The sequence below is a fragment of the Trichosurus vulpecula genome, chromosome 3 (assembly GCF_011100635.1).
Source record: "Trichosurus vulpecula isolate mTriVul1 chromosome 3, mTriVul1.pri, whole genome shotgun sequence".
NCBI lineage: Eukaryota > Metazoa > Chordata > Mammalia > Diprotodontia > Phalangeridae > Trichosurus > Trichosurus vulpecula.
The window spans coordinates 204735756-204762435 of record NC_050575.1 but is presented as its reverse complement, the minus strand read 5'-3'; the positions used below and the strand labels follow the sequence as shown (position 1 = coordinate 204762435).

General features: G+C 42.4%; 1 protein-coding gene across 1 annotated transcript; it reads right to left on the bottom strand.

Annotated features, from left to right (window-relative positions):
* Nucleotides 1-8215: 8215 nt before the first annotated feature.
* Nucleotides 8216-22584, bottom strand: YKT6 (YKT6 v-SNARE homolog). The gene is made up of 8 exons (XM_036750645.1): nucleotides 22394-22584; nucleotides 22063-22213; nucleotides 18894-18976; nucleotides 17107-17207; nucleotides 16274-16378; nucleotides 14766-14831; nucleotides 13359-13460; nucleotides 8216-11265 (listed from the first exon to the last, which is right to left on the bottom strand). The coding sequence occupies exons 2-8, from the start codon at nucleotides 22164-22166 to the stop codon at nucleotides 11230-11232; spliced, it is 597 nt and encodes a 198-aa protein (XP_036606540.1). The 5' UTR covers nucleotides 22167-22213; nucleotides 22394-22584; the 3' UTR covers nucleotides 8216-11229.
* Between the last annotated feature and the right edge of the window lie 4096 nt (nucleotides 22585-26680).

Below are 26680 nucleotides of genomic sequence, written 5' to 3'. Positions count from 1 at the left end.
AACTGACCCCCAGACAAAATATGGGAAAGATATGGACCTAGGCTCTTAGTCTGAGATTCAGAAGTGAGCATTGTGATTCTTATGTGGAAGGTAAGCAGTGCTTGAGGAAGGGATGGACTTCGAATTATCCTTTATTTCCTGCCCTAGTCCCAAAATCTCAGGGCCTAACCTCTTCAGCCTCCAGGATAGATCTCCCCATCCTTTGGCTTCTGTGCTTTGAAACAGCATATCTTCCTTGGTCTTCATTGATTAGAAGCAGAATTAAGGTAGGAATAATTTATGGGCTTCTGCTCCCACCTGGTGTATTGTCCCGACATTTGTCCCTTCAATCCAACCTAACAAGTATTAGGTGCCCAAATGTGCAGGAGGCATTTTGCTAGGCACCAAGGTTACAAAGACAAAATAAAAGCAGACCCCTGCCCTCAAGGAGCACATGGGAAAAGGCATTTCAGCCAAGCATTGAAGGTTATCTTATCATTTTAGCCAGGCAATCTCAAGAAGGAGAGATGGGAGAGAAGAGAAAATGAAGCTGGAGGGAAGGAAGGGAGAGCAGGTGGCCACCAGGGGTGACCTGGACACGGGGTGCTATTAGATGGTTCTTTGTTATTTCAGGGTCAGCCGGACCCGGAAAACAGCAGATGGCCTGAGGAGAGGGAGGCAGCTTAAGTCAGTCTGGGGACCTTGAGGATGAGACTGTGGGCCGAAGTGGCTGCCCCCTCCCCGTGGGTAGGGAAAATTCAGCTGGAATGATGCTCCAATGTCTCTCTTTGTCTTAGTTTTGCAATTGTGGACAGTCCTTCCCCAAGGAGCATGTGTTGAGGGCGCATCCAGAACTCAGGAAGGCGAGGCAAAGACAGCACAGTGGCAGGCCAGGATGCAGAAGGTCAAGGCCTCTGCCTAACTTCACTGACTCATTCATACCTTGATTCAAGGTTGGGGGGTGGGGGTGGGGGTGGGGGTGGGATGGAAGACAATGGAGAGAATTGCTTCTCTTTGGCTAAAAATGTGTGAGTTGCTCAGGGATGAGCACCCTAGATTTGGGGTAGCTGATGGGCTGGTTGATCTCTCACTGATGAATTCTAGTCTGTCCTTTCCCTGTCCCATTTGGGTGGAGCAATTACTTAATTAATCCAATGAGAGTCAATCTACTTGATAACTACTTTTGCCTAGGCCAGAGACTTTTTGGGGGGGTGGGGGTGGGGGGGTTAGTTCTGCAGGAGAGTTTTCCTCCTTGCCATGCAAAGGGCCATCTTTAACTCAGTGGAAGTGTTTTGCTGTGGCCATCTGCACTGGGGGAGAAAACAGCCCAGAAAACGCATAGCTGTTTGAGGAAAGGTTTGTGGGCAGTGATGAAATCTGGGCCAGGAGTTAGCTTGGAAGGAAATAGAGGCATCTTAGGTGTGACATATTGAAAGTCATCAGGTGGTATAGTTTATTTAACTACAGCATTCTTCCCTGGCTACTGACCAGGAGCTAGGAGCACCAAGGGGTAAGAAACATGGGGAGGAATCCAACCTGGCCTAGTTTATCTCTGATTCCTATGACTAAAAGTTCAGAGGTACTCTACAGTGAACCTGAGGGCCTGGAAGGGTCTGGGATCCTTATGTCCACCCTAGAATGCACCCTGACCCTCAAGGCTGGGCCAAGACTAAGATCCTTTGAACTAAGTTTACCAGATGATCCTAGGCTACTATAGACTGGAGTGACCACTTTCAGGTCCTGGAAGCCACGTGGCCTTTTAGAGTTTGAAAGGAGATGTGGGGGTGGGTTGTTTACTCCACCACTCTTTCATCATCCTTTAAAGACCCACAAGTTTGAACCAGCCTGACTTCCGTGGACCTAGATGGTTCTCCATATCTTAGAACAATTGATGGGTCTAAAGCAATAGACTGGAAACTTGACTGTAGGGGTGAAGGAACCATCCCTAAACACTCATACCAATCATCTTCCTGCTATAAACAACAAAAATGCATAGGATACATCTCCCAGGATATAGCAAGCCAAAGGCTCTGCTCCTAGGGGGCCATAGGTACCTCTCAGGTAGAGCAAGGTGTTCACAGAAACTCAGTAAACCTTCGAGTCAGTTCCTGGCATGGATATTGATCACCCTAATATCAACCCACATGCATGCAAATATACATACACAGAAATGCTTTTGTTAATAAACATGTCTACACTCATACATAGACTTGAGCAGTGGTTTCAAAATGTACTTTTCAAATACCCCAAAATGTTTTTAATTAAAAACATACATCCTGGGGAGTTTTAAACTGAAGAGTGAAGTACACTCTGGTAAGGATAGAATAGGTGTCAATTCCAGAAAGATTAAGAATCAAGTCTGGGCAGAAGGTAGCACTGCTTGAAGAATATAACCCTTTTGTTCACTGGAGTCTCTAGGCATAGGCAAGCAGTGTGTGCACCCAGGCCACCAGCCGGCAGGGCTAGGTAAAAAGTATCTCCTTTCCACACAGCCAGCATACTTCATCCATTACACTAGCACAGTCATAAAGGCCCTTTGGAATGGCTGTAAATACTTGTTACATATATTTCCTTTTTTATCTCACGGTAGAGTGACTGCCAGAAAGCTAGTCTGGCACTGGGGATCCCAGCAATTCCTTTATCCCTTAACTACAATTCTACCCCCTCTTCAGATCTGTTAGACTCCCTTCTTTTCCCCGAAACCCCTGCAGATCGCTGGGATGAGGTAGGTGTTTAACTTAGGGGTTAAACTTCCCAACCCATTTTGTCCCTCCAAACGCAAATGTCTTCCCATCGTCAAGTATACACTTGAGCAGGCTGAAGCACTGTTGTGTTTTGATGTACCTGTTGTGAAGGGGTGATGATAGAACTGGTGGGCACTGTCTAGAGGGTAAGGGTTAAGCCCTGACCACATTACCTGGATCACCAGGAAGATTTCCTGGAGGGAGGAATGTTCTAGAACTGAGCTCATAAAGGAGCTTGAGGTTTGAAGATAGATTGAAAGTGTAACCTAAAAAGGGCCTAAGTAGAAAATTGAATAGGTGGGCAAATGGATTGATGGATGGATGGGGAACTTGACAGAGGTGAGGGTAATGCCTTAATCCTCCATGGGGTTTTCCCTCTGTCTGGACTGGGCCTGATTTTCCCATTTAGTTTGCATGTGTTTCTCTTCTGGGAAAGAGTGAATTGGCAACGGGGCCCAAGAGAAGGATAGAAATTGTATAATGGAATGATGCTGTATAATGGAATAATCAGATGGTGGTGAAGGCTGGGAGGGATTGGGCCGCTAAGACAAAGGCACCAGAGGGAAAGGACAGAGTGGGAGGGGAGAAGATCTGGAATCAGTTAACTCAGTGGAACTACAAATTGGATTAAGTCGATTGCATTTAATCCTGAGATAAGCGGCATCCCTCACTGGCCACATTTTTGCCTCCATCCCTAGAAGCCACCCAGACAACCCCGAACACAATTCACTTTTAATTTTAGTGTGAATTTCTTTATCTTTTCCCCCAAATAAAGAGGACAGAGGGAGAAGAAGGATGGGTTATCAGGTGGTACCCGGTTGAGGCTAAAATAGAATTCTGAGCCCACAGAGGAGAGATCAGGAATACAAGCTCTTTCAGGGGCAAACCCCAACATACACCCATTTCAGAATCAACAACAAAATGACCAAGATGCTGGGCTGCCATCTTGTGACTGGTGGGTTTTCCCTCAGTTCTTTAAGTGACTTTGAATAAAAGTTCCCTGAATAAGAGGACACTAGGCATTCCTGCCTGGGGCCAAGTCTGGGCAGGGAGCTTTTGGGGTAAGAGGAACATCAGCCGTGCTCTTCCCCCAACAAGGTGCGTGACCCAGTATTTAACAGCAAAGGGGACCACGGAAAGCCCGTCCCACTTCCTACCCTCTTGTGTCCTGGGGCCTCTTCACTCTCCTTTACCAGTCATCTTGTTATAATTATGGAGCTGCGTGTCTGGGGTTATTTGGGGATTTTGGGGGGGGAGGGAGGAGGGGTAATTTTTTTTGCATGACCTCTAAAGAGAAAAACCATATAAACCCATTGATAGCTAGGTATACATAACTTTTGGCATGTGTATATCTATCTATCTTGAGGAAGAGAACTTGATGAAAGATGAGCACTCTGCTCCGTGAATGCTGGGGGATCTTTTCCTCTTTTCTGACTTTCTCTTCTTTCTTTTTGCTGAGTTTCATTGTCTTTTCTTTCTGAGCCTTGTAAGTGTAAAAACAAAAATGATTCTTATTTTGTTCTGTCTCGGGAAACTGCAAATAAAACAAACAAAAAAATTGGACAAACTGTTAAGTGTGGTAGCTTGTTTTTCACCCTAACCTGGCTTTGCCCTTGACTTTGCCTATGGCCCAAGTTACCTTTGGCCTTTCCCACTGAGTGGCCTTATGAACGCTGTATGTCCGCCCTCCCCCAACCCAGCACAGTGGCCTTGGAAAAGTTCCAAATGCTCATCTGGGATAGATGAGAGCTTGAGTGGGAGCTGGCCTTAACACTTTGGTTGAGTTTGTTGGTGAGATGAGTGGGACTGTAAATGCCCAATGAAAATCAGCACCATCACCATGAATTATGAGTGAAGGCAGGCTCAGCTCTGACTGGCTCTTTTACTTATACCAACTGTCAGTACCCTAGGAAGCTACTTGGACCCTTCTCCCTAGAAAAAAAGAGTTCAGGCTAGCCCCATTCGCTCATCTCTTTATTTTGGACCTTTCTAGATCCTTGGTCCCTAGGGAAGTAGATCAGACACCAATTCCACAAAAAAAAAAACCCCACCCTGCCAACCATAGAAGGTCCCTCGTGACCTCTACCTTCTCTGACATCTTTTAGTCTTCTCAATTTTACCATGTTCTCTCTTGGATGCACTGCATTTATGTACCAAGAGCCCCGCCATGCTGGGTTTGGGTTTGCCCTCCAGCTAAGAAGGTCACGAGGCAGACCCTGAGGGATAGACCAACTGTATCTGAGAGGAAAAGGGGCATCAGGGATAGATGGTGGTAGGCATTGATACATAATAGCCTGCCCACACATTTCCATGGTAACCTCGTCAGAAAAGGAAACATTCCAAACATGTTCCATGTTTGACTAGAGGTTGGGAAGATGGACAATGATCCCATCACCTCCTGTTCTCACTCAATGCCCTCTCCCTCCTCTCAAAGCAGAAGCTGGCAGGGCGACTCACCCCAAACCCCACTACTGTCCTGTCAATTGCTTTCTGAATCCCTACAGCCACAGGGCTGTCACTAATTGCTATCAGTCAGATGTTATTTTTAACCTCCACTTCCATTGCTTCCTCAGCAAGGAAATGAAGGCTTAAAAAAAAAAAAGGGGAAGACGATAATTTAAGAAATCTTTAACTTTGGGGACTCAGATGATATAGATTGATGGTGACTTAAGATCGACAGAATGGGATGTTTCGTTGGTTTTGCATCACAGACCTGATGCTAGAGGGCACATGCTGCATCCAGCGCAAACAGGAGGGCTCACTGAGACTCCTTAATGAAGTGTGTGAGTAGGGACACTTTCTCTGTAAGTGACCATTACTCCTGGCAAAAAGCTTTGTATCCTTTATTATGCCGAAGGACAGATATGAAATAGTCAATGCCCAGCTCTACCAGCCAAGAGATAAAATATAGACCAGAGTGAAAAAACCCATGGTATCTGTCTTGGACCACATGCTAATGTGTTCAGGGCTCAGTTTAGTCATCAGCTCTAATTGGATGACCCTACCAGCAGCATCCTTTCCAGGTCAGAGTTCTCCAAAGGCCCTGAGAGATGAGAGTGCAGGCAGGCACTTGAGGAAAGAAGTGATTTTCACAACATCCAGCATTCTCCCCCTCCTTCTCCTCACTGAAAGTCCCTACCCAAGCCCCAGTATTACTGCAGCACTTAGAGGGCAAGTGGTTTCATCAGTCTGAGCAGATCAATCAATAAGTGCCAACTAGGTACTAGGCACTGGTAGGTGATGGGGATACAAAGAGAAAAGAAACAGCCCTTGCTCTCAAGAAGCTAACACTGCACAAGGGAGACCAATATAGATCACAGGCTCTCTACATATCAGTGGACAATTTTCATGATTTGCTGTGGCAAAAAAGAAAAAGGAAAGAAAAAACTCACATGCCAGCCTTTTGGTAATAGGTTTTTCCAAGCCTAGCTGGGCTGGTGCCCAGATGGCTGAGGCAGTCTGTTACTGTATTCACTGTGTCCACAAGCCTTTCCAGCTTTGTAGGACTGGCTAGACTCTCACTGGCATAACCTTTTAGATTCTGGGGTCATTTCTGTGCCACAACAAGGCATCGAAGTTCAGAACATCAGTTTTTGTTGTGGTTTGCATTTCTTTCTCTAGCTCATTTTGCAAATGAGGAAATGGAAGCAAATGGGGTTAAGTAATTTGCCCAGAGTCACACAGCTAGTGTCTGAGGCCAAATTTGAACCCAGGTCTTCCTGACTCCAGGCCTGGCACTCTGTTCACTGCACCACCTAGCTGCCATTCAGTATCATTAGAATTTAGAATTTCTGGAGAAACGGAAGCTCCCTAGTTAAGTGGGATCTAAGGTGTTTAAAGTTAACACCTTACTATATCAGACTTTCATGTTATTCTAAAAACTGTCCAGCATTATTATCTACTTTTTGCAAATGAGAAATCAAATGATTTTACCTAAGTCAGGGGCGTTACCAATATCAACTATGTGATGAGCGTTATGTTACCTTGTGCTAGAGTAGGCAGCCCTATCTTTTGATCCATTCTACAAATATTCACCTATGCTTAAAGCACACCAAGATCACAGATTTAGAGCCCAGGGTGTGAAAGGTCTTGCCCAACGTCACATTGGCAAGAGTGGCAGTACCAGAATTTGAGCCCAAGTCCTCTGACTCCAAAGCTGTCATTCCTTCCACTGCGTAGCCCACACCTTCCTGTGGTAGGGTAGTATCTTGGTGCCAGGTTTGCCACCCCCCTCCTTTTCCTGTGAGGAGATAAAGTGCATCGGAAAGAAAATTTTGAGCAGGAAAAGCTGGGGTGATGGACATCTGCTCTTCCCTTCCTGGTCTGTTTCCCCAGATCAGTCCGTGAGCCCTGCAGCTCTCAAGTTCGCCAGGTGAGGTGGAGATGGCTACTTCTGCTTTGAAAACTCAGCTAGGAATGTTAAGGGTCCCAGAATTTAAACAAGAAACAGGGAAACCAGAAGCTCAAAAATTACAATTACAAAAGGATTTTTCCCTTTAGTGATCTCAAGATGGGAGCTGGGAAGATTACTGTTTGTGGTTTATTTTCTTTATCCTTCTTTCTCTCTACCTGGGTGCCTTCCAATTTCCCAAATGATAGCTATCATACTCCACTTGGGAATGTACACTGACCTTTCAAGGAGGATCTAGTCAGGGTTAGCACTATGACTAAGCTTGCATAGTTCTTCCATGGCAAACTTGAATCAACACAAACCTCCAGACATTCCTTAATGAACCACTACATATCCATGGCCACGTAACACCTTAGGTGTAGACTGAAGAACCCTAACATTACTAGCTACACTTTCTGTTCTCATTTTTGAAGTTTTCTCTAAGAATATAGGTATTTGTGGCAAAAGATGGGCATTTTTTTTCACATGAATGATAAAGAGATATAAAAGACCCAATTCAGAAGTCAGAAAAAAAAGCAAAGCCCCATTAAAAGGGATATATTTCCAAGACTCTCCTAGAAAATCTGAGATACAAAGTTGCCACAGGCATTATTAACTAGGGCTGGCTAGGGTGAGGGGTACTACCATAGCCTTTGCCTGAGCAAATAAGTATCATGGCCCTTAAGAAACTACATTAGGTGAGGCAAAACAGAAGCAAAGGAGGTCCTTTGTGATGTTGCCATCTGTATCTCACAGGTGACCAATGCCATAAATGTTCTGATTGAGGAATGAGAAGATTGTTTGTTGTAGTGAGTCTGCCCTCCGGCAATAAGAAAAATGTGTCTTACCTTCTATAGTTCGTCTTATGGCCTCATAGTGGGGGTTGGGGGTGGGGGAGGGACACCAGGCTTAAATTGCCTTAAAGATATAACAGGGGTAGGAAAATCGGACTTCTACAGCTAGAAGGTAATGATGACACTGGGTCTACTTCTTCCACTGATAGAAGTATTTCATCAACATTCCCAATCTTTAACCACATAGTCTGTGGAGGCTTGACATTAAAAGCTCAACCAGAAAAAGACTAAGCAGAGCTACAGTGAGGCACCTGTTTCAACTCCTTTAATTCCAAAGAAAGCCACAGGATCATTTTCAAATTTCAAAAGACAACTTTTATCCAGACAGGAATTTCTCAAACAGAACATACAGAAGAGTTAGCGATTACTAAAATACACTCTTTGCCAAATGATAAATGTTCAGCAAAAGCATTAAGTTAAAGAAGAAGTTACAATAATGCACAGAAAGGACCAAGTAACACGACACCACCACCCTCCCCTCCAAAAGGCATCCTGCCAGGGCCATGCCTCTAGCTCACCAACGTCATGCTTACTGGAGATGTTGAGGCCAAGATATGGGTGAAAGATTTTGCTTTCTCTTAGCTTCCAAAGTCAATGAGTTCTATTTATACAGTAGCACAAGCTTTAGAGTGAGTTTCTTAAGATCTTGTACTATCTCCTGTCACATTCCAGGGCAGTTTTAAATTCCTGGAACCATAACCAAAGGGGAAAAAGACAAAACCAGAATGGCATTTATCCCTCACATTTAAGGATAATTTGATGTAGAGCTGAAAAATAAAAATTAGCCAAGTGATGAAGATGAGTACGAAATCCATTTTTTGGCCACAAGTCTATGGAGTTAGCAGGGTTGGAATGGGCAGCCACCATGGGCACTCCTTGGAAAGTCTGATGAACTTGAGGTTGTAGGTGCCCCCTTCATCAGTGTGGGTGTCATCATATCTTGTGGCAGAGGGAAGAATAATGTTTCTAGGCCAATTTTGTAGTAGGTACTATTACCTATCAGCCAATGTAATTCCCAGAGAAGTATTGTTGCCAATTGCAACTACAAGGAAGTGGTATCCACGAAAACAGTTATAGTTCAATTTGTCCCTCCAATAACCTAAATTCTCCAATGAATTTTATGCCAGTTGAGATTTAAGATCACATTAGTCTTGAAAAAAGTTCACAGGGCCAGTGAAATGCTTGACTCAGTGCACTATATGGGCCCAAATACCTTACCATTAGAATAGGCCCTCTATGGCTTTTGCCTTCACCAAGGGAAGCAATTTCCTGGGAAAAATCTCCAACTAATATGCAAATAAAAGATGTTCATCAGATGATGTATGATCATGCTCATCCAGGGCTTCTGTAGTAGCTGAATAGCATTAAATTTACTCTCCCTTTGCAGCCCAGTTCTGGCACATGGATTGCTCTGCCTACAGAAAATACGGTACAGTAACAAAAAAGCAGCTCATACGCATCCTATTTAGACGTGGCAACAAATACCTGTCCAGGGGCCAAGATTGCTTAAGATGACCCAACACCACCCTAATCTCATCACCTGAGCACTCCTGCCTGGTTGCTTGACTACCTTTGCTTTTGATACCTTAGACTTAGAGGGAAGAAGAAGGTTAAGTCTAAGTCCTCAAGGAGCAATAACCAAAAGCAAGTGTAGTTCAGTAGATCAACAGAAATCAAGTGCCAAGATCCTGTTAATGCCGAGCGAGTCAGTGTTACATTTGAGCGACTAGGCACTGAAGGGGCCAGAGCTTGGCCCATGTTTGTACCAAAAGGTGCTTTTAAGCACAAAGGAGACCAGATAATATCCTCAGCATTTATAGAGGATTGGGCACTCTGCCTCTGCCCAGCTGGGAGCCTCCAAAATGTATCCCCCAGCCCCAGGACAGGGGTAGATATGCCATGGCATAGTTGGCACACTCTTCCTAGTATAAATCAGCAGATGGCAGTATGAGAGTCTCAAACACATTATCCTATTCATTAAGACTCACCAAAATGGAGAATTCCCTAAGGCAATCATATGATCAGAAGGACAACAGAACTAAGGTCAACTTTCAGTGCAAAAAAATCATTTGGAAGAGTGGCTAAAGGACACACTATTTTGGACCAGAACCGTAATATTCATGATATGTCAAATCACTGCAATGCTTGTGAGGGGTTGCTCAAGATCAATGCTGGTTGGATCTCCTACCCCTAAAGGATACTTACAGCTGATCATCCTCAAATTAACCAGCTTTAATAAAGTGCCCTACTTTCTTTCCTTTACTTCATTTCTAGATATGCTGGGTAGGATAATCATTGTCTGCTTACACCACTAAACATATTTGAGCTCCTCTCACAGACCTCCCTACCTCAAATAAGTTCTAGAGAACTTTATGGACAAGTTTGTCAGGACAGGTCATGGGCCCCACTACAAGGCAGCACTGGAAGAAATGGGAACACGTGTACAAGTTAGAAAACAAAGCTTGTGAGGGTCCAAAGAAGTTTTAGGTTATTTGAGGTATGTTCCTTGTTTTTCACTATAAAACTTTCCCACTGACTTGTCAAGGTCTCAAGGCTTCAGTTTTTTCTCTTTTGAAAGGGCTCCCACTTTCCCTGAGGACAAAGATGGTAAGGGGTCTACTCAAAAATAAAAGGAGCTTCATGATTGCTCTGAGGAAGGGAAGGAAAGGGAACCCCCATCCACGTGTAGCTGGGTCACCAGAGCTCACTTTCATCAGCTGCTAAGGAGGTCCTCTCCAAAGCCCTGCTCAGTGGCAAAATTACCAACTGTATAGTATTCACCTGGAGTTACTTCCTTCTAGTGTTATTATAATGAATGTAAAAAATAAAATTAAAAAACCAAACAAAACCAAAAAAACAACAGAATCAAGAAGAGATTTGGTCCTGACTTTCCTGTGGGGTTTTGCAGAAGTCAGGGGGCCCATCAAATCCCTCCCAGGAAATTTATCAGAGAAATGAGCCCTTCAGCACCTACAGGAGTCATTGAGAATTTTTGTTTCATTCTGCCCCCCAAATATGATCTTCTTGAGGTGTTCCATATTATCTTTCCTTCTGGTGAAAAATTACACTTAGGCATACAAACCTCCCCGAAGTCCCTCCCACCTCACCCTTAGCTCATCCCAGGGGCTGAAATCTGAAATGGAAAATTCCCATTTCAGGACACGATTTGAGTTGGTTTCTTCTTTCCTGGGTGCTTTACAGTTCTCAACATGAATGACAGGCAAAGTTTCCAGAGCAGGGTCATCACTGGTTGGGGGGGGGGTCACATGATCTCACAGCATGAGTTTTGTTTCCGGGCCTTGGAAGAAATCAAAAATGGGGAAAGGAAGGTTAGAAAAGTTAATAGATAACAAGGACAGTGGGGAAATGTGCCTTTTCCCTGGGAGCCACCTGTAGGGAAGGTTGTAGCAAAGAACTTTAATGTCACAATTGATGTCCACAGATAAGGATGCTGCCTGATTAGACAGCCTGGGACTAATATCTCCACCTATTCTTTCACAATCATGGTGAGGGGCAAGGAACTAGAAAGGGATAGGCTAGAGAAGCCAGCCTTTTTATTCTGTACTTCCACAGAAAATACAAAACCCTAATTTACCTTCAAAAACAGAAATTAGGGCTCTCACCAAAAAGTAGTTCATGTCACCAGAAACAGCAATAAATTTATGTCTTTAATGCTAAGGCTTCTTCTCACATTCCATTAATATGTTTAAAAAGTCTTTCTAGCTAAGTGGTTCCAACTAATTAGCTCCCAAGTCCCAGTTCTCCCTCTTACACAAATTCTGATTGGTTTAATACCTTTTGTTCCTATAATTTTGACATTTCCCTCAAATAGCTCAATTGGTTAGAGTGACGCTAAGGAGGACAAGATTTTGTATATAAAACCCTATCAACAAACATTTACTATGCATCTACTCTATGTAAGGCTCTACCCTTGGTATTGGGAATACAAAGAAAAACATCAGAGCTCAAGCTGAGAGGGTGTGTGTGTGTGTGTGAGAGAGAGAGAGAGAGAGAGAGAGACACACAGAGAGAGAGAGAGAGAGACAGGCAGACAGACAAGATGACACAAATAATTATAAAATACAAGTTAGACTGAGTGCAAAGGAGAAGTCCAGAAGTCCAACAGGAAGCCAGAAAATTCTATGAAGGAGAAGGAGAGATCACTTCCAGTTTTACTGAGATCAGAGGCTTCATGAAAGAAGTGCCACTTGAGCTGTATTTTAAAGGGAAAGGATTTCCATAGATGAAGACAAAGAATCTCCACACGCAAGACACATCCCATGGGGAATGAGTGCAGAAATACACCAAAGCAGGAGACTGTATGAGGGTATCATGAAGCCCCATGTGGATCAATCAACACGATGGTTTCACAGCCACCAATTTTATCCTTAACCCCACCTAGGTGTCTTACAAATGCATGCTGGTTACAAAGTGAAACTGTGTGGCTGGATCAGCTTAAGTCTGGACAAGATTTAAAGCTCATGCCTTTGCCTTTTCTGAGCACTGCCATTATTAACATGTTCTCCTTCTCCTCCTTTACAACTTAGTGGCTTATTTGTTGTATTCCCCCAGTAGAATATAAACCCCTCTGAAGGCAGAAACTTTTTTCTTTTGATTTTATATTCTTGATGCCTTCAGAGTAAGCATTTAATAAATGTTGATTGAATTGGTTTAATCAATTTATTCAAAAGAATGAACAAATTCAGGTGATAAGCAACCCTTTTCTTTGAGAACAGGGTCTAACTTCAGGAACCCCTTGGGGGGGAGGGGGGGAAATACTGACCTTAAAATGAAAAAGATTAGCTTCCTCCATAAGACAGACAACTAGTAGAATGGCATTGTGGGATGGTGTTAAGATTCTCTGATTAGAAGTTAGGGGTCCTAGGTTCAAATCTTGACTCCAAGACTTACAGCTATGTGAGTCTTATTTTTCTTATTTATAAAGTAGGGACAAAAATGTTGCTGAAAGGAAGTTTTTTTTCAACTTTCAAGTACTTATAAAAGTATGCTGTTGCCATTATTTAAAAAAAAAAATCCAAAGACTTGGTATTAGAGACATCATAGAATCTCCCACCTTCCCAAGTAAATACTGGCAGCCCCTTCTATAGGAAACCTATTAGAAGATGTTTCCCAAAACAGGCTCTGCTTCCAAGTAGCTTTGGATTCTCTTCTTTTCTTTGCCTCAGATCCAAAAAGCACCTAGGTACAAAGCTACCATGACTCCTCAAAGAGGTGACCCTGTATGTACCAAGAAACTACTCAATGCTCAAAGAGTTGACACATACCAATGGCCACTGAATATTCCAAGAAAAGTCTGGCATCCTGGAAGGAACACACGTAATACAATAGGGGCTTTCCAGGAAAGAGGTGGGGGGGGTTGCAAGTACTTACGGTTTTATAGAAGGCTTTGGACTGTGTTCCTAGCACTTCTGATTTGGACACCAAGTCATCTAGTTTTTCTCCTCGTTCTAACAAAGATTCCATGGTGTTGTGCTGGAAAAAGAAAAAAGAACTATGTCAGATAAATGATGATAAAAGACCAGCCATGAGCATAGGCACTTGGAAGTCAACATAGAGAGAATTTATAAAAGTTTAGTTAGTTCATCTATGGAATAAGTGTCATTTGGACCTGTCCTCTGAGTGTCAACCATGTACTCCAAACACAGCACGAAAATGCTAAGAACCAGAGAATGGTGGTCACAACTGTTAATGGAAACCATCTTGAAACCACTATAGAATTCAAAACACTTCTAGTAACACATGCAGAACATATTCCAAGAGGACATTTTTTTCTATTACCATTGGGTTAAAGATGGACTTTCTCCTGGGAAGACTGATATTAAAAACCCTGGCAACTGATACAGAAAGCTCACAGCATGTTGGGGGGAAAATCCCCAAACCAAAACTCTTCTACCTTTGGTTTTTGTTTTCTTAATTGACTTTATTTAAGGTCTTGTAATTGCTATGAGAGGGAGCATGGCAGAGTGGTCTTGAAACCAGAAAAACCTGGGTTTAAATCCTGCCTCTAACAATTACTAACTGCATGACCCTGGTTACACTTTTCAGTGCTTTGGGCTATTCTATAAGAATATAAAAAGTTCAGCATAATATAGTGAATAGAGTGTTGGAAGATGTAAGTTGAAGTTACTCCTATGACACATGCTGGCTGAGTAACCCTCAGCACATCACTGAACTTTTCGATGCTTCAGACAACTTTAAGACTATAGGCTGTAGAACAGCTGCTGATTTGCACTGGTAGAGTTTGGGGACAACATACAATTTTAGGAGGATTGTGGCTAGAAACTAAAATCCAGGTGGTAAGGAAATATAGATGTACTAAGAAAGACATGGAGATGTAAAAAGAAATTAATCCCCAGATATATTCATCATCTCAAACCTTTAAAGAGTCCAACCATTATTGCTAGTGAAAATATGATCTGTAAAGGAGACATTCCCAAAGGCAAAGGGTACAAAGGATTTGAATTCCTTGTAGAAGGGATTTAAAACTCTATACCTACAAGAGAGAGAGGCATGTGGTACTGTGGAAGGGTACCAGACTTGGGGAGTCAGAAGCCTTAAGTTTCTGTTCTGACATTGTGTGGCCCCAACAAGTCACAAAATCCCTTCCTTTCAGCATGTTTCATATACAAAGCTGAGATAGTCACAATACCTATCTCTCAGGAATGTTTGCCAAACCCCCTTTGTGAACTCTTAAAATAACACCCCAATCTAAACATGATATAACCTTCTACCCAGCCCTTCAATGGTAAATTGCTACACCTTCCAATTTCTACTTACCAGAATTATTTTGGTCTCATCTAATTCAGCTTGCACTTTTGTCATGGGGTCAGCTTCTCGAGGATTCTAGAGAGGAATAGAGACAGGTCAGTTAAGTGGTGATCATGAGACCAAATTAAAAGGAAGCAGGGAAATGTAAAGGAATAAGACAAATGCTATATTTCCAGCTTCTTGCTGTAGAAACAAGGTGCAGAAAGCAAGATGCTAGATCCCAGCTTTCAAAGCCCCTTTTAACAATCTGGATCCCAGCTTTCAAAGCCCCTTTTAACAATCAACAATCAGCCAAGAAGTTCTAAATCCCCAAGTTGTGAAAGGCTGTTGCAGATTTTTCCATTCTTTCAATCAAGAGTCATATCATCCAGGGAGGTCAGTCTGCTTAATACACCTATGGAAATCAATGCAACAAACCCTTTTTAAGCACCTACCCTTTACAACATGAGAGACATTAGAGGTGGTGCAGAGAGAGGTAGCTAGGTAAGGAAACCCCAAAGACACTCTGGTGCTGTGACAACAGGCAAGCCACTCACCCTCTCCATTCCCAGGCCAGGACCTCTAGGATTATAAATTGCAGATACTAAGCTGCATCAGTGAAGGAAGTTTCCACTCTAGAGATTTTTCTCTACACTGATGAAAAAGCAAGTGTAGACCAAAAAGAAAATATGCCAGGTACTGTGCCTGGGGCTAAGAATACAAAACCAGAAACAAGCTAGTTCCTGCCCTTGAGGAGCTTCCCCTTTAGTGGAGGGATACAAAATGTAAACAAGTAAGAAAACACAAGGTAATTCAGGAAGGGAAGAGCATCAACAGTCAGAGGAGACTGGCAAAGGCCTCCTCCAGAAGGAGCATTTAAACTGTGGTCTGAACAAGTCAGGAATTCAAAGAGGTGGAAGTAAAGAGGGAGTGTACTGTAGCCAGGGAGATTGCCTGTGCAAAGACTCAGAAGAGGGAAATAGGATATCATGTAGAGGTCACACCAGGCAGAGATGGTCAGTTAGCTGGAATGAGGAATGGTGGTTGTGGTTGTTGTTGTTGAGTTGTATCTGACTCTGTCACCCCATTTGGTATTTTCTTGGCAAAGATACTGGAGTGGTTTGCCATTTCCTTCTCCAGCTCATTTTACAGATGAGGAAATGGAGGCAAACAGGGTTAAAAAGGAATAATGTGAAACAAATCAGGTAAGGGAGGCTGGAGGCAGACTATGAAGGGCTTTAAATACCAAAGGAATTTGCACTCCATCCTAGAGCAACAGAGAGCCATTAGTGATTGATGATCAGGAAAGTGACATGGCTAGAACTATGCATGAGGAAGATTATGTGGAAAGTGCAGATAGGATGGACTGGAGAGGTAAGACTGGAAGTGGGGAGGCTATTCCAGTCATCCAGATCAGAGGTGATAAGAGAGCCTGAACTAGAGTGACTGCCACCTAAAAGTACTCTGTCAGTCTAGTATTTTCATAATCCTAAACAATACAGTCTCTTCCACACAAAACGTTTTTCTTGAAATATTACCTGATATTTACTAAGATAACCATCCAGGGCTGTATAATGTATCGTAGCAGGAGATCCTACTGGCCAGTCTATCTTGTCAACTTGCCTAGAGAATTCATCCAGTACCTGTAAGAAAAAGCAATATATTTCCATCAGGGTTCCCACCATGGGATTCCCAGGCCCCAAATCAAATAAACCTCAAGCAGTGGTTATTATGTTTCTAGATCTCTAAAAATATTTCCATACTTACAAAAGCCAAAGACTAAGAAAAGAAGGCTATTTAATGGAAAAAAGTGAATTGAACTTAAAGCTCTCTCCTTCCTTTTCCCAAGTACCATTGAAACACACCAAAAATCTGACCAATGCTATGATCGAGCTTGACTCCAGGGAGCTGGCAGTGAAATATTTCTCCCTTCTCTTGGCAGAGAGATAATGAGCTATAAGTATGAAATAATTTGTATGCTATCAGACTTCGCTAGTGTTTCACTTAGCTATGCTTCTTTGATGCAAGGGAAGGTTCTACTGGGGAGGAGGTGACAGTCATGAGGAAATGATAACAATGTAAAAAAACCCAATAAAACAAAGTTTTACATAGAAAAAATGTAAGAAGAAAAACTTGGGAAAAGGAGCTGATTCTGAAGTAAGGAAGACAACTCTGTTTTTGGCACATTGTGTTTCAGAGGACAGCAATCAGAGGAGGTATTGATAGCATTAACTGTAGATGGTACTGAAGGATGGCACTGCAATCCATTATAACTCTGCAACTAAACTAAGGTATGTTTTCATACCCTACAGTCTCACTAACACCCACATACATTTTCTCAAAGTTCAGTCAAACCCCAAAAGCAACTCACCTTTTCCAGCAAGGTGAAAGCCACCCGGGAGGGATATTCATTGTCTGCAATGACCACACCTGCAAGACTGTCGTTCCGAACATACACGTGACATAAGTACTCTGAGTAGACAAGAGGTCACGTGTGAGAAAAGTGGCATGTGGTAAGCTGGGTTTGGGGAGCAGGGACTGAGGTGTATATATCTCTGAGAGGCAGCACAGCTTAAACATGCTGGACTTGGAGTCAGAAGACCTGAATTTATATTCTGGTTTTTACACTACTGTGTGATCCTGGCTAAGTCACTTCACATCTCTTGAGCCTCCATTTTCTTGTCTATAAAATGGATAACAACCTCGCAAGGTTGTTATGGAAGTGCTACAGAAAACTTAAGGTGCCACATTAATGTGAGCTGCTTTTATTTCTACCGCACAAACCCAGACAAGTGCCACTCGAGAATCAGATCTTAAAGTTCACAAATAAGATGTATGGACCGAGAGCCAGGAACTGTGAAGTCGGACACCTAGATGTCAGGTAGGTTAATGGAGAATAACACCACCTTACATTTATATGATACTTCAAGGTTACATGATAAGCAAGGGCACAATATGTGACATAACTGATAGAAAACATCAGTCAAATGCTTGATCCAAACATTTCTTAACCCAGGCAATAACCACTGACTTTATTCGCTAAAGAATTTTTAAAAGGCCAGTACAGTAGCAAGATCTCAAAGGTAAAGGAAAGGCATCAACTTACAAATAACAATGTTTCTGATGTTAAAAAACTGGTCCCAAAAATTCAAATGCCAAACAGTAAGACAACCAGCAAGAGAAAAGAGTGAGGGAAAGTCTTGAATTTAATGCAAAACCTGAATAGGGTGGAAAGACGAGGAAAATAATGAGGAGGAAGTCATCACTGATGCTTATCAGACCTTACCACCCCAAATGGGCAAGCTTCAATTATTTAGTTCAAGTACATAGCTGGAATACGTGTGAAGAATCATCTTAAATACAGAATGAAAAAAAAGGAAAATCACAGATTGAGGGTGACTATGAGAGAAACTTTAAATAAAGGCTTCATTATTCTGTTTCTGAGGAATTAAAACTACAGGGAGACCTGAAACTTTACAGCCATTCATACCATACTTAATAATTAGTATTTAGGGCATCTAGTCATTTCACAATCTTACCTGCAACGAGGATGAGTAAAGTCAATCTAAGACTAAGTTGGTTGTAACTCTGAGTTTATGAACTGCTTTCCTGACTTATGCCTTTAACACATTGCCCCCTTAAAAAGGTGACAAATACAAATGAGGGACAAAAAAAATATCACAATTCAAAAGGCAAAGGTCATGGAAAAGAAAACTATTAGAGGGACAAGAATAGAAGTGAGATTTCCAAATGCCTAGCCCAACACATCAATGACTATATTGTACTAAACTTTTATTAACAAAGCTAGCTGGATATCCTTTTTTGAGAGGACCACAACCAGTTGGAAAGATACCACAATATGCCATGCTGGTTCTGGGTGCTTAGTAAATACTTATCATCAAAGGCAGGTTTCAAATCTTAGTGGAGAAACTGCATTAAGAAACCAAGTCCCCATCAGTGGGCAAAGTATTTTACATGAGCAGGGCAATCGAGAGGGGGAAGAAGAAAAGACAAGGAATAGTAGGGAAAAAAAGTAGTAGCCCTAATATCTCACAAGCAACAAAATACCTGAATAAGTTACATTTTGTTTGTGAAACTAGACACTGAATGTCCGCTGGTCTTACCTAAGTTTATACCAAAGCTAGTCATTCCTCTTACCTTGTTCTTTGACAGAGGCTCTGCTCCCTTTCTCTGAGCGTTCCACAATCAGTTGACTTGTAAAGGTCATGAATTCCTGAACACTGAAAAACATAACAATGCTAATTTAGTCTATCTCATTCACCTTGTCCAAATGCAAAGTAAGGTAACCTCTAAGGGCTTAACATATTTATAGATAAACAGCCTTAGACTCTTGACTGAAGGAAACTCAGGTCTCTTTCTCTTCCAATATTGTAATCTAAAAATTTACAAATGGAATAAATTGTTCAATAATCCTTATCACTATGAAATTATGTTAACCACCCTATCTGTTCACTATGTATATCATTATTGCAACCACTTCCAACCTGGCTAATGTATTGCTCTATCCACTCTATCAATTAAAATTTTGAGCAAAGCACGGTAGACTAGTACTGTGGAAAATGACAAAAGTAGCCTTCTTATTAAAGGTACAGGAACACACAGTTCGCATGACTATACAATGTACATGTACAATCAAACACAGACATATAGAACTACTAGGACATACAAGTGTGAAATATTCAGCAAGAGGGCTTATGAGAATGGCAATACTCAAGTTCATAAAGACTACATGGAAAGGAGTGCTGAAGTATTTTGAAGCAGGGGAGGGACAATGGTTTGGTTAAGAAGGCTAAGATATAAAGGTAGAGGGTTTCACATTAGAAGGGTTTATGTAAAAAAGCCAGAAGGCAGGAGAAAGCAAATCACATGCACAAAGGAGGTGTGTTTTGCTGGAATAATCACAGTATAGGGTTGAGCAGAAGATAAAGTGTCTGGATCAGGATCTTCTAACAGGATTCTGAGAAGGGGGCATGAACAAAACGATTCTTGAAGGATACTAACAGTGGCTACTGTCATTTGGGGATCAGTTGAAAGAACTGGGATGTTTAGCTGGAAGAAGGCAGGGGTGATGAAGAATGATGTATGCCTTCAAGTATTTGAAGGGCTTTTATATTGAAAAAGTATTGGATTTGTTCTGACCAGCCTCCAAGAGAAAAACTAGCAACAATGTGTGGAAATTGAATAAAGGAAGATTTCAGCTAGGTGTAAGAAAAGGCTTCTTAGCAATTAAAGCTTAGAGTAGAATGGGCTGCCTTAAGGGTGGAGGGAGAGGGTAAGTAGGTTCCCCATCTCTTGAGGTTTTACAAGCGAAGTCTGGATGACCATTTTTTGGGAAACTTATAGGAGGGATTTCTGTTCAGAGGGGAGTTCAAACAGATGATCTCTCATATACCTTCTGATTCTGAGAATTTTCTTAATATTTTTCACAGCCTAGAGAGGAAGGAGAATCTAAAGAAAAAGAAACTTTTAAAAGTCCTGGAAAGACACAGTTAAAGCGTCGACTAGGACTACAGACAAAGACAGCGCAAGATATCCACAAAAAAGTTACAGACTGAATGCAAGAGCAAAATAAGCTGCAAATTATTCCAAAGCTTATAAGCTTTCTGGACAGTGATGATGGGCTGAAGTAAGAAGCTGGAAAAATGCTTATTTTCCTCTCAACATCCAAAGCCCATTCTAAAAGGACATGGCAGGATTTCAGGTGGTAGTGTGATGCAAGCGAAAGATCACTGGACCAGCAGTTGAGACATCTGGCTCTGAGTCCAGGCTCTGCCTTGCAACCATGAGGAAATTATGAATTCACTGGATCTCAATTTCTACATCTGTAAAATGGGGATAACTGCTCTAGTTTTTCAGGACAGTGAGTGACATACAAATGATCTGAAATTGCAAAATACTTTACAATCACGAGATATTATTAATAAGCATCATATAATTAATGTTAAGTGGAGCTATTCTGTAAGCAGTGAAAAAAAATTCTAGCCAGATGTGAAATTAGGCCTAAAATTGTAGCTATTTAAGTGATAAGTACAAGTTCTTAAAACAAGAAACACTCCGAGGAAGGGAAAGTGAAAAGAAAATACTTAACACCCAAAATCATAGTGATTTCCCATAATTAATGGGTAGAAAAAAACTGAACTCAGCAAAATCACCACAGATACAGTCTGAGAAAAATGAAGACAGGAGTCACAGAAGACAAAACTTAAAAGAATGCCAACAAAATGGTAGCCAAAAGCAATAGAGTACTAGAATGAGATGGAAAAGGCTTTTTGGACTTGGTCAGGGACTCACTGGCAATATATTTTTGGTAAGTAAGGAGCAGTGAAAACAGAGGGCAGACTACAAATTTCATCGCATGCCAATAAAAACTGCTAAGTGAATTAACCTGGCAGGGATACTGCTCTGATGATTCCATGCAACCTGTGGCCCATAGGCATTAGCTAAAAGATTAAATGCATTTGGCCAGTGTTGCTTCTGGTGTGCCACTATACTAAAAACAAATGACTGAATACTAATTAAATGGTTCCTAGGTTAGTGGAAAATTTGAGATCCAAATTTAACCTTTCTGGGGCTAGAACTACCCATACCACTTATCTGTATAAAGGGAAAAGAAAGATAGGCTTTTCTAGAATATCAGGGAAAAAACATTAGCCTCCTAGGCCCAACCAGTCCTATAGTGGAAAAAACAATGGACTGGAGCCAGAGGACCTGGGTTCCAGGTCACTTCCCCCTCTGGGGAAGTTATTATTCCTCATCTTTAAAGGAGAGAAGAAGGATATTTTGGTCTCTATGGGCTCTAATGCCTTTTCCAGCTCTGCATAATAAATCCCTAAGTTAGCCTCACTCACTGATAGCCCATCACAAACATAAATACACCTAAATATGGCATACATACGCCATAATCATATTTGCAGAACTGAGAGATGAAAGGGATCTTAGAGATCATCTAGTCCAATCCGGCCCCAAAAATCCAAAAATAGCGTTTATAGAGTGCTGGACTTGGAAAGCCTTGGTTTGAATCCTGTCTCAAAAATTTTGCGACTCTTCGCTTCTTGTGTAACCTGTGTCTGCTTCTTCACCTTAAAAATGGGGATAATATTAAATCTCACAGGACTGTCATACGGATCCGATGAAAGACTGCATTTGGAAATGCTTTTCAAGCGGCCAAACACCATGCAACTGTCAGTTACTTTAACTACTGCCATCTCAGCAAGGCATGATGTCACTCCAGGCACCAGCCCAGCCCCGAGATGGGGAAGCCTCTGTGGCCTTTCCAGCCCCGCCAGGCCACGGGCCGAACACCCACCTGGAGCGCTGGAAGAAGCTGAAGGAGGATACGTCGTAGGCGGCCTTCAGCAGGACGGCTTTGGAGTCTCCTTTGTGGAGGACGCTGAGGCTGTAGAGCTTCATGGCGCCGGGGCCGGCCCCGAGGAGCCGCCGCCTGCCGCCTTCGCAGCCTGGACGTACACGAACCGACACACAGAAGCCCGGTTGACCGAGGCGTCCCGGAACGCCGCGCCCCGCCCCACGTCCCAGCCCCTCCCGGGGTCCGCGGCACCACAGGCCGCCCGCCAGTCACAGCAGCCACCGCCCACCCAGCACCGCAGCCACCGCCTCCAGCAGCCCGTAGACCTCACCGGCGCCGGGAGCTGACGGGACCAAAACTCTGGGCTTCTTCCTCCTCTTCTGGTTCCGGTTCCGGGTCCAGTTCCAAAGCCGCTCTAAACAGAAGGGGGGGGGGTGAGGTGCGCTTCCCTTACCCCGGATACAAAAGCCTGGAGCCGGAAGCGATGGAGTCTGGGATTGCCACGGAGCGAACTGACTAGGGTTGAGCAGTGCGCATGTGCGATGAAGGCTCCTCCCAGTCTTGCCTGACTTCTCCCACTTATACAAACCTTTGTTAAGGGCGGGGTGGGGCGAGCTCCGTGGTAACGCTTAGGGATACAAATTCTAAAGTCAGAAAACGCCCCCTGCCTTCGAGAAGCTTACATTTTCCCGGGCGGGGGAGATACAGCGTAGTGTTATAGATCTGGAGCTGGAAGGAACCCTCAGAGGCACTATCTAATGCGCTCTCGTCTTTCGGGTGAGGAAACTAAGACCCAGGGGAGTTAAAGGAGTTGTCTAAGATCACGCTGGCAGTGTCTGGTGTTTCCTCTGCTCTCCTGATTGCCATATGTATGCATACCTGCATATATGAATGTGTGCCTGTATACACAGTTTTACTAGATGAAGTATTAGCCCCTTGATGGTAACAATTCAATTTTTGTCCATTTATCCCCAACACCTCGTAGGATGCTTTAGCACATAGTATGTACTCAGTAAAGGACGATTAATTGTTTAGTCCTCAGGGACAGGTAAATGTAGACAGGTACATGCAGAATCAATACAAAGTTGTTTTTTTTTTTTTTTTAGGATGGAAAGCAGGATGATTAGGAAAGGCCTTTTGAAAAGAAGGGGCATGAGTTGAACCCTGAAAGGCGCTAAAGAGAAAGCGTTCCCAGATGGGGGGGGGGGGAGGATTGACTTCAACAAGTCCCAGGTGGGAGATAGAATGTTAGGGAACACCAGGTAGGCCATGTTTGACTATAGTTTAAAAGTGTAGGAGAGGGGACAGATAGTACGTGTAATAGGGATGAAAAGGAATTCTGGAGGCAGATTGTGAAGGAGTTGAAATACCAAAACAGGAGCAGTTCTGCAAAGTCTTTTGTGTTTCAAAGCAGCCACTTCCTAAGGGAGTATAAGAAAAATTGGTGGGTTTTAAATATGATAATGGGTCTTAAGTATGCTTGCATTTTAAACATTTCTTCCTCAGTCTGCTCTGCTTTGTACATTGAGTATCTTTCTATAAGAGACCCTATTTATCTGGACTGGGTGGTTCATAAAAAGGAGCCAGACTTAAGCTTGTTTGTAGAGTTTTTCTCTATGTCCTCTGAGATGGAGGCATAATAAGTCTGAGTGTATGAGAAGAACCAGAACCCCTCACTCTGAGGTTGGACTCCCCTAGAACTAAACTTGGTCTACATGAGTCCAGAGCAGGGGGATCTTGTGGGAGAGGTGAGTCCCCTTGGTCACAGTTGACTCCAGGAAGGCAGGGAGTTCGTGGCTGGCATATCATTGGAAAAGGAAGGCGTGTTGACTGTGGATCAGTATCCTGAAATACAGGAGTCCTGGCAGGATCCTAATGACCCCACTCCAAAATATTTACATTCTGGCCACTAAGACCAAGATCAAAAGAAATGTAGAATAACTCCTCCCTATACGATAAATACACATGGTCAGAAGACATGGAAAATTGAACCAGTTGTTAGTTGTATCATTACCTAGGTCCTTGAGATCAACCTGAGTAGAATACAAGATTGTGAAAGCTTTCCTATGAATAACTCAGGCAAGGTGATACTCAAATAGTACAAATTTAGTTAGGATGTGAACCTCACTAGGCCTAAGTTTTGTTTTCCTGTAAATCATATGATTTCAGGGAAATCAGGTGATATTCCCTTCTCTCTCTCCCCTAGCCTACTTACAAACTGCCATCTTAACATTAAAGTTTCCCTATAAGGTAATTCTGTAGTTTCTGTGCTGGTACTGAGTAAAACTTATTCCTGGTTAGATTGTGAAGCCACCTGTCCCCGCAAATGGGGACAGGGGTCCAGCCTCTGGGGTGGGATTTCTTAGAATTGTTTGTACAAGGATATATATCCCCTTGCTTGCCTTCTCCCCCATGCCTCTCTTCACCGCTATCTCCGCCCTGGTAGTGGGAGATGCCCAATTCTCACGAGACTTGATCAAATAAAGCTTCTATTTTGTTTCTACCGTGAGAAAGCCAAGACACCTCTGTTTTTTATTTGAGTCAGTGGTCTGTTGACCCACACAAACCCTTTGACTGAATCCAAACTTCACAGAACAAATCCCCTTAATAAAAGGACTTGTTCTATGAACCTTGGACTCAGTCTTTTTCTATAACATAATGTTACCATCAAATGCTTTATTAAAATTTAGGCATAACAATAATAACTAGCATTTATATAGTGCTATATGGTATTCAAAGTGATTTATAGGCAGTAACTTAGTAGAGTTATAGTTGCAGCATTTCCGGAATCCACTAGTTTAGTAGAGCTCAAAAAAGGAATGAAGTTAGTCTCAGATGATCTGTTCTTTATGAAGTTATGCTGGTTCTTTTAGATTGTGTTGCAACAATTGGGCTAGCAGCTGCTGTGGGGATGAAAGACCAACAGAAGCCCAACAACAAGAAGGCTGCCATCACAGGTTCTTTTGATCTGCTTTACTAAGGAAAGCAGCTTTAAGGGGTTAACAATCTTATTTCAATCCAACATACAAATATCATTCACTTAGTTCAGGGGAAAAAGCCAGCACCCTGAACTTCAGAGCAAATCCAAACAAATTACAAACATACATTATAAACAGACCAAATACAATTCATAGTTACTTAAAAACCATGAACATCTGGGTGAGCCAGGAGGATCTTAGAGCAGCTGCCCAGAGTCCTGAGCCAACACTCCTCCAGGAGTGAGAGACTCAAGAGAGAACGCCAGCCTCTGGGTTTATATATCTTGTTCAGGGTCAAAGGTGAGTCACATGTGCGACTCACCCACATGACATAAAATCATCACAAAAATGCGACTTAAACCCACGTGGTCTAAAAGCCTCTGATGTCACAAACATGTCCTCAAATCCATGTAAACTAGGCTTTCCCCTGAGCCAAGGAGGTCATCAAGGACTCCTAATTTAATCAAGGAAACAAACCAAACTCTTCAAGGGCACTTGATTGAGCGAGTGCTAAAAGCCCTCCTTAATTACCAATACAGCTTGCCACTTTCTTTTCTACATGCTCACCAATCATCTCTTTAATGATTTGTTCTAATTTTCCAGGGAATCAAAGTCAAGCTAACTGTCCTATAGTTTCTGCACTCTGTTTGCTTCTTTTTTTTTTCAAACCAGAACAATATTTTTCCTTCAGTTCTCTGGTACCTCTCAGTTTTTCACAATACTTTAAATATTAATGACAGTGGCTTGACAGTCACATCTGCTAGTTCTTTTTAAAAAATTATTTATTTTATGAGTATTTATTATTTCTATCTTTCATTGCCCCTCTAAAAAGAAAGAAAGGAGGGAAAGAGACAAGAAGGAGGGAGGAAGGATAAAGAGAAAGGAAAAGGAAAGAAAGAGAAGAGAAAGCAGGAAAGAAGGAAGGAGAAAGGGTAGAAGGAAGGAAGGAAAAAGAAAGGAAGGGAAAGAAAAGAAGAGGAAAGAAGGAGAAAGCCTTGCAACAAATACACATAATTCAGCAGAACAAATTCCCCCATGGACTCTGGCAGGAAGGTGTTGTCCTGTTCCATCTTCAGTATTGGGACCCCTAGTTTATCATTGCTTGATTGGAGTTCTAAAGTCTTTCAGAATTGCTTTTCTCTCCATCTCCTTATTAGGGCAATCAATTTACTTCAATTAAACTTCTGTACAGAAATTATTTTAGCGCAACATGAGTATCCACGTTTTAAGCTACCAAGAAGGAATTATTTCTTGCCCCATTCTAGTAAAATTAAGGCAATCCATGTTTTAAAGATGATAATGAGTTTTATTAATGCCTTTTATTTTTTATATCATGCTCATTTCCAGATATATCCCTATCTGCCCAACTAATGAGCCCTCCCTTGTTACAGAGAATAACAGTTAAGTAAAACAAATAGTGACTCCATCTGACAGTATATGCAACATTAGACACCCAAAGCCCTGGCTTTTCCAAGGAAAGGGGGGAGATGCATTTCCTTATCTTTTCTATAACTAAAATTGGCCATTATAATTACCTAGCATCCTATCTCCTTTTAGTGTTTTTTTTCTTGTTTACATTGTTACAATTATTATTTCTATTGCCCTCCTGGTTCTGCTTCAATCAAACCAGTCTTCTCAGC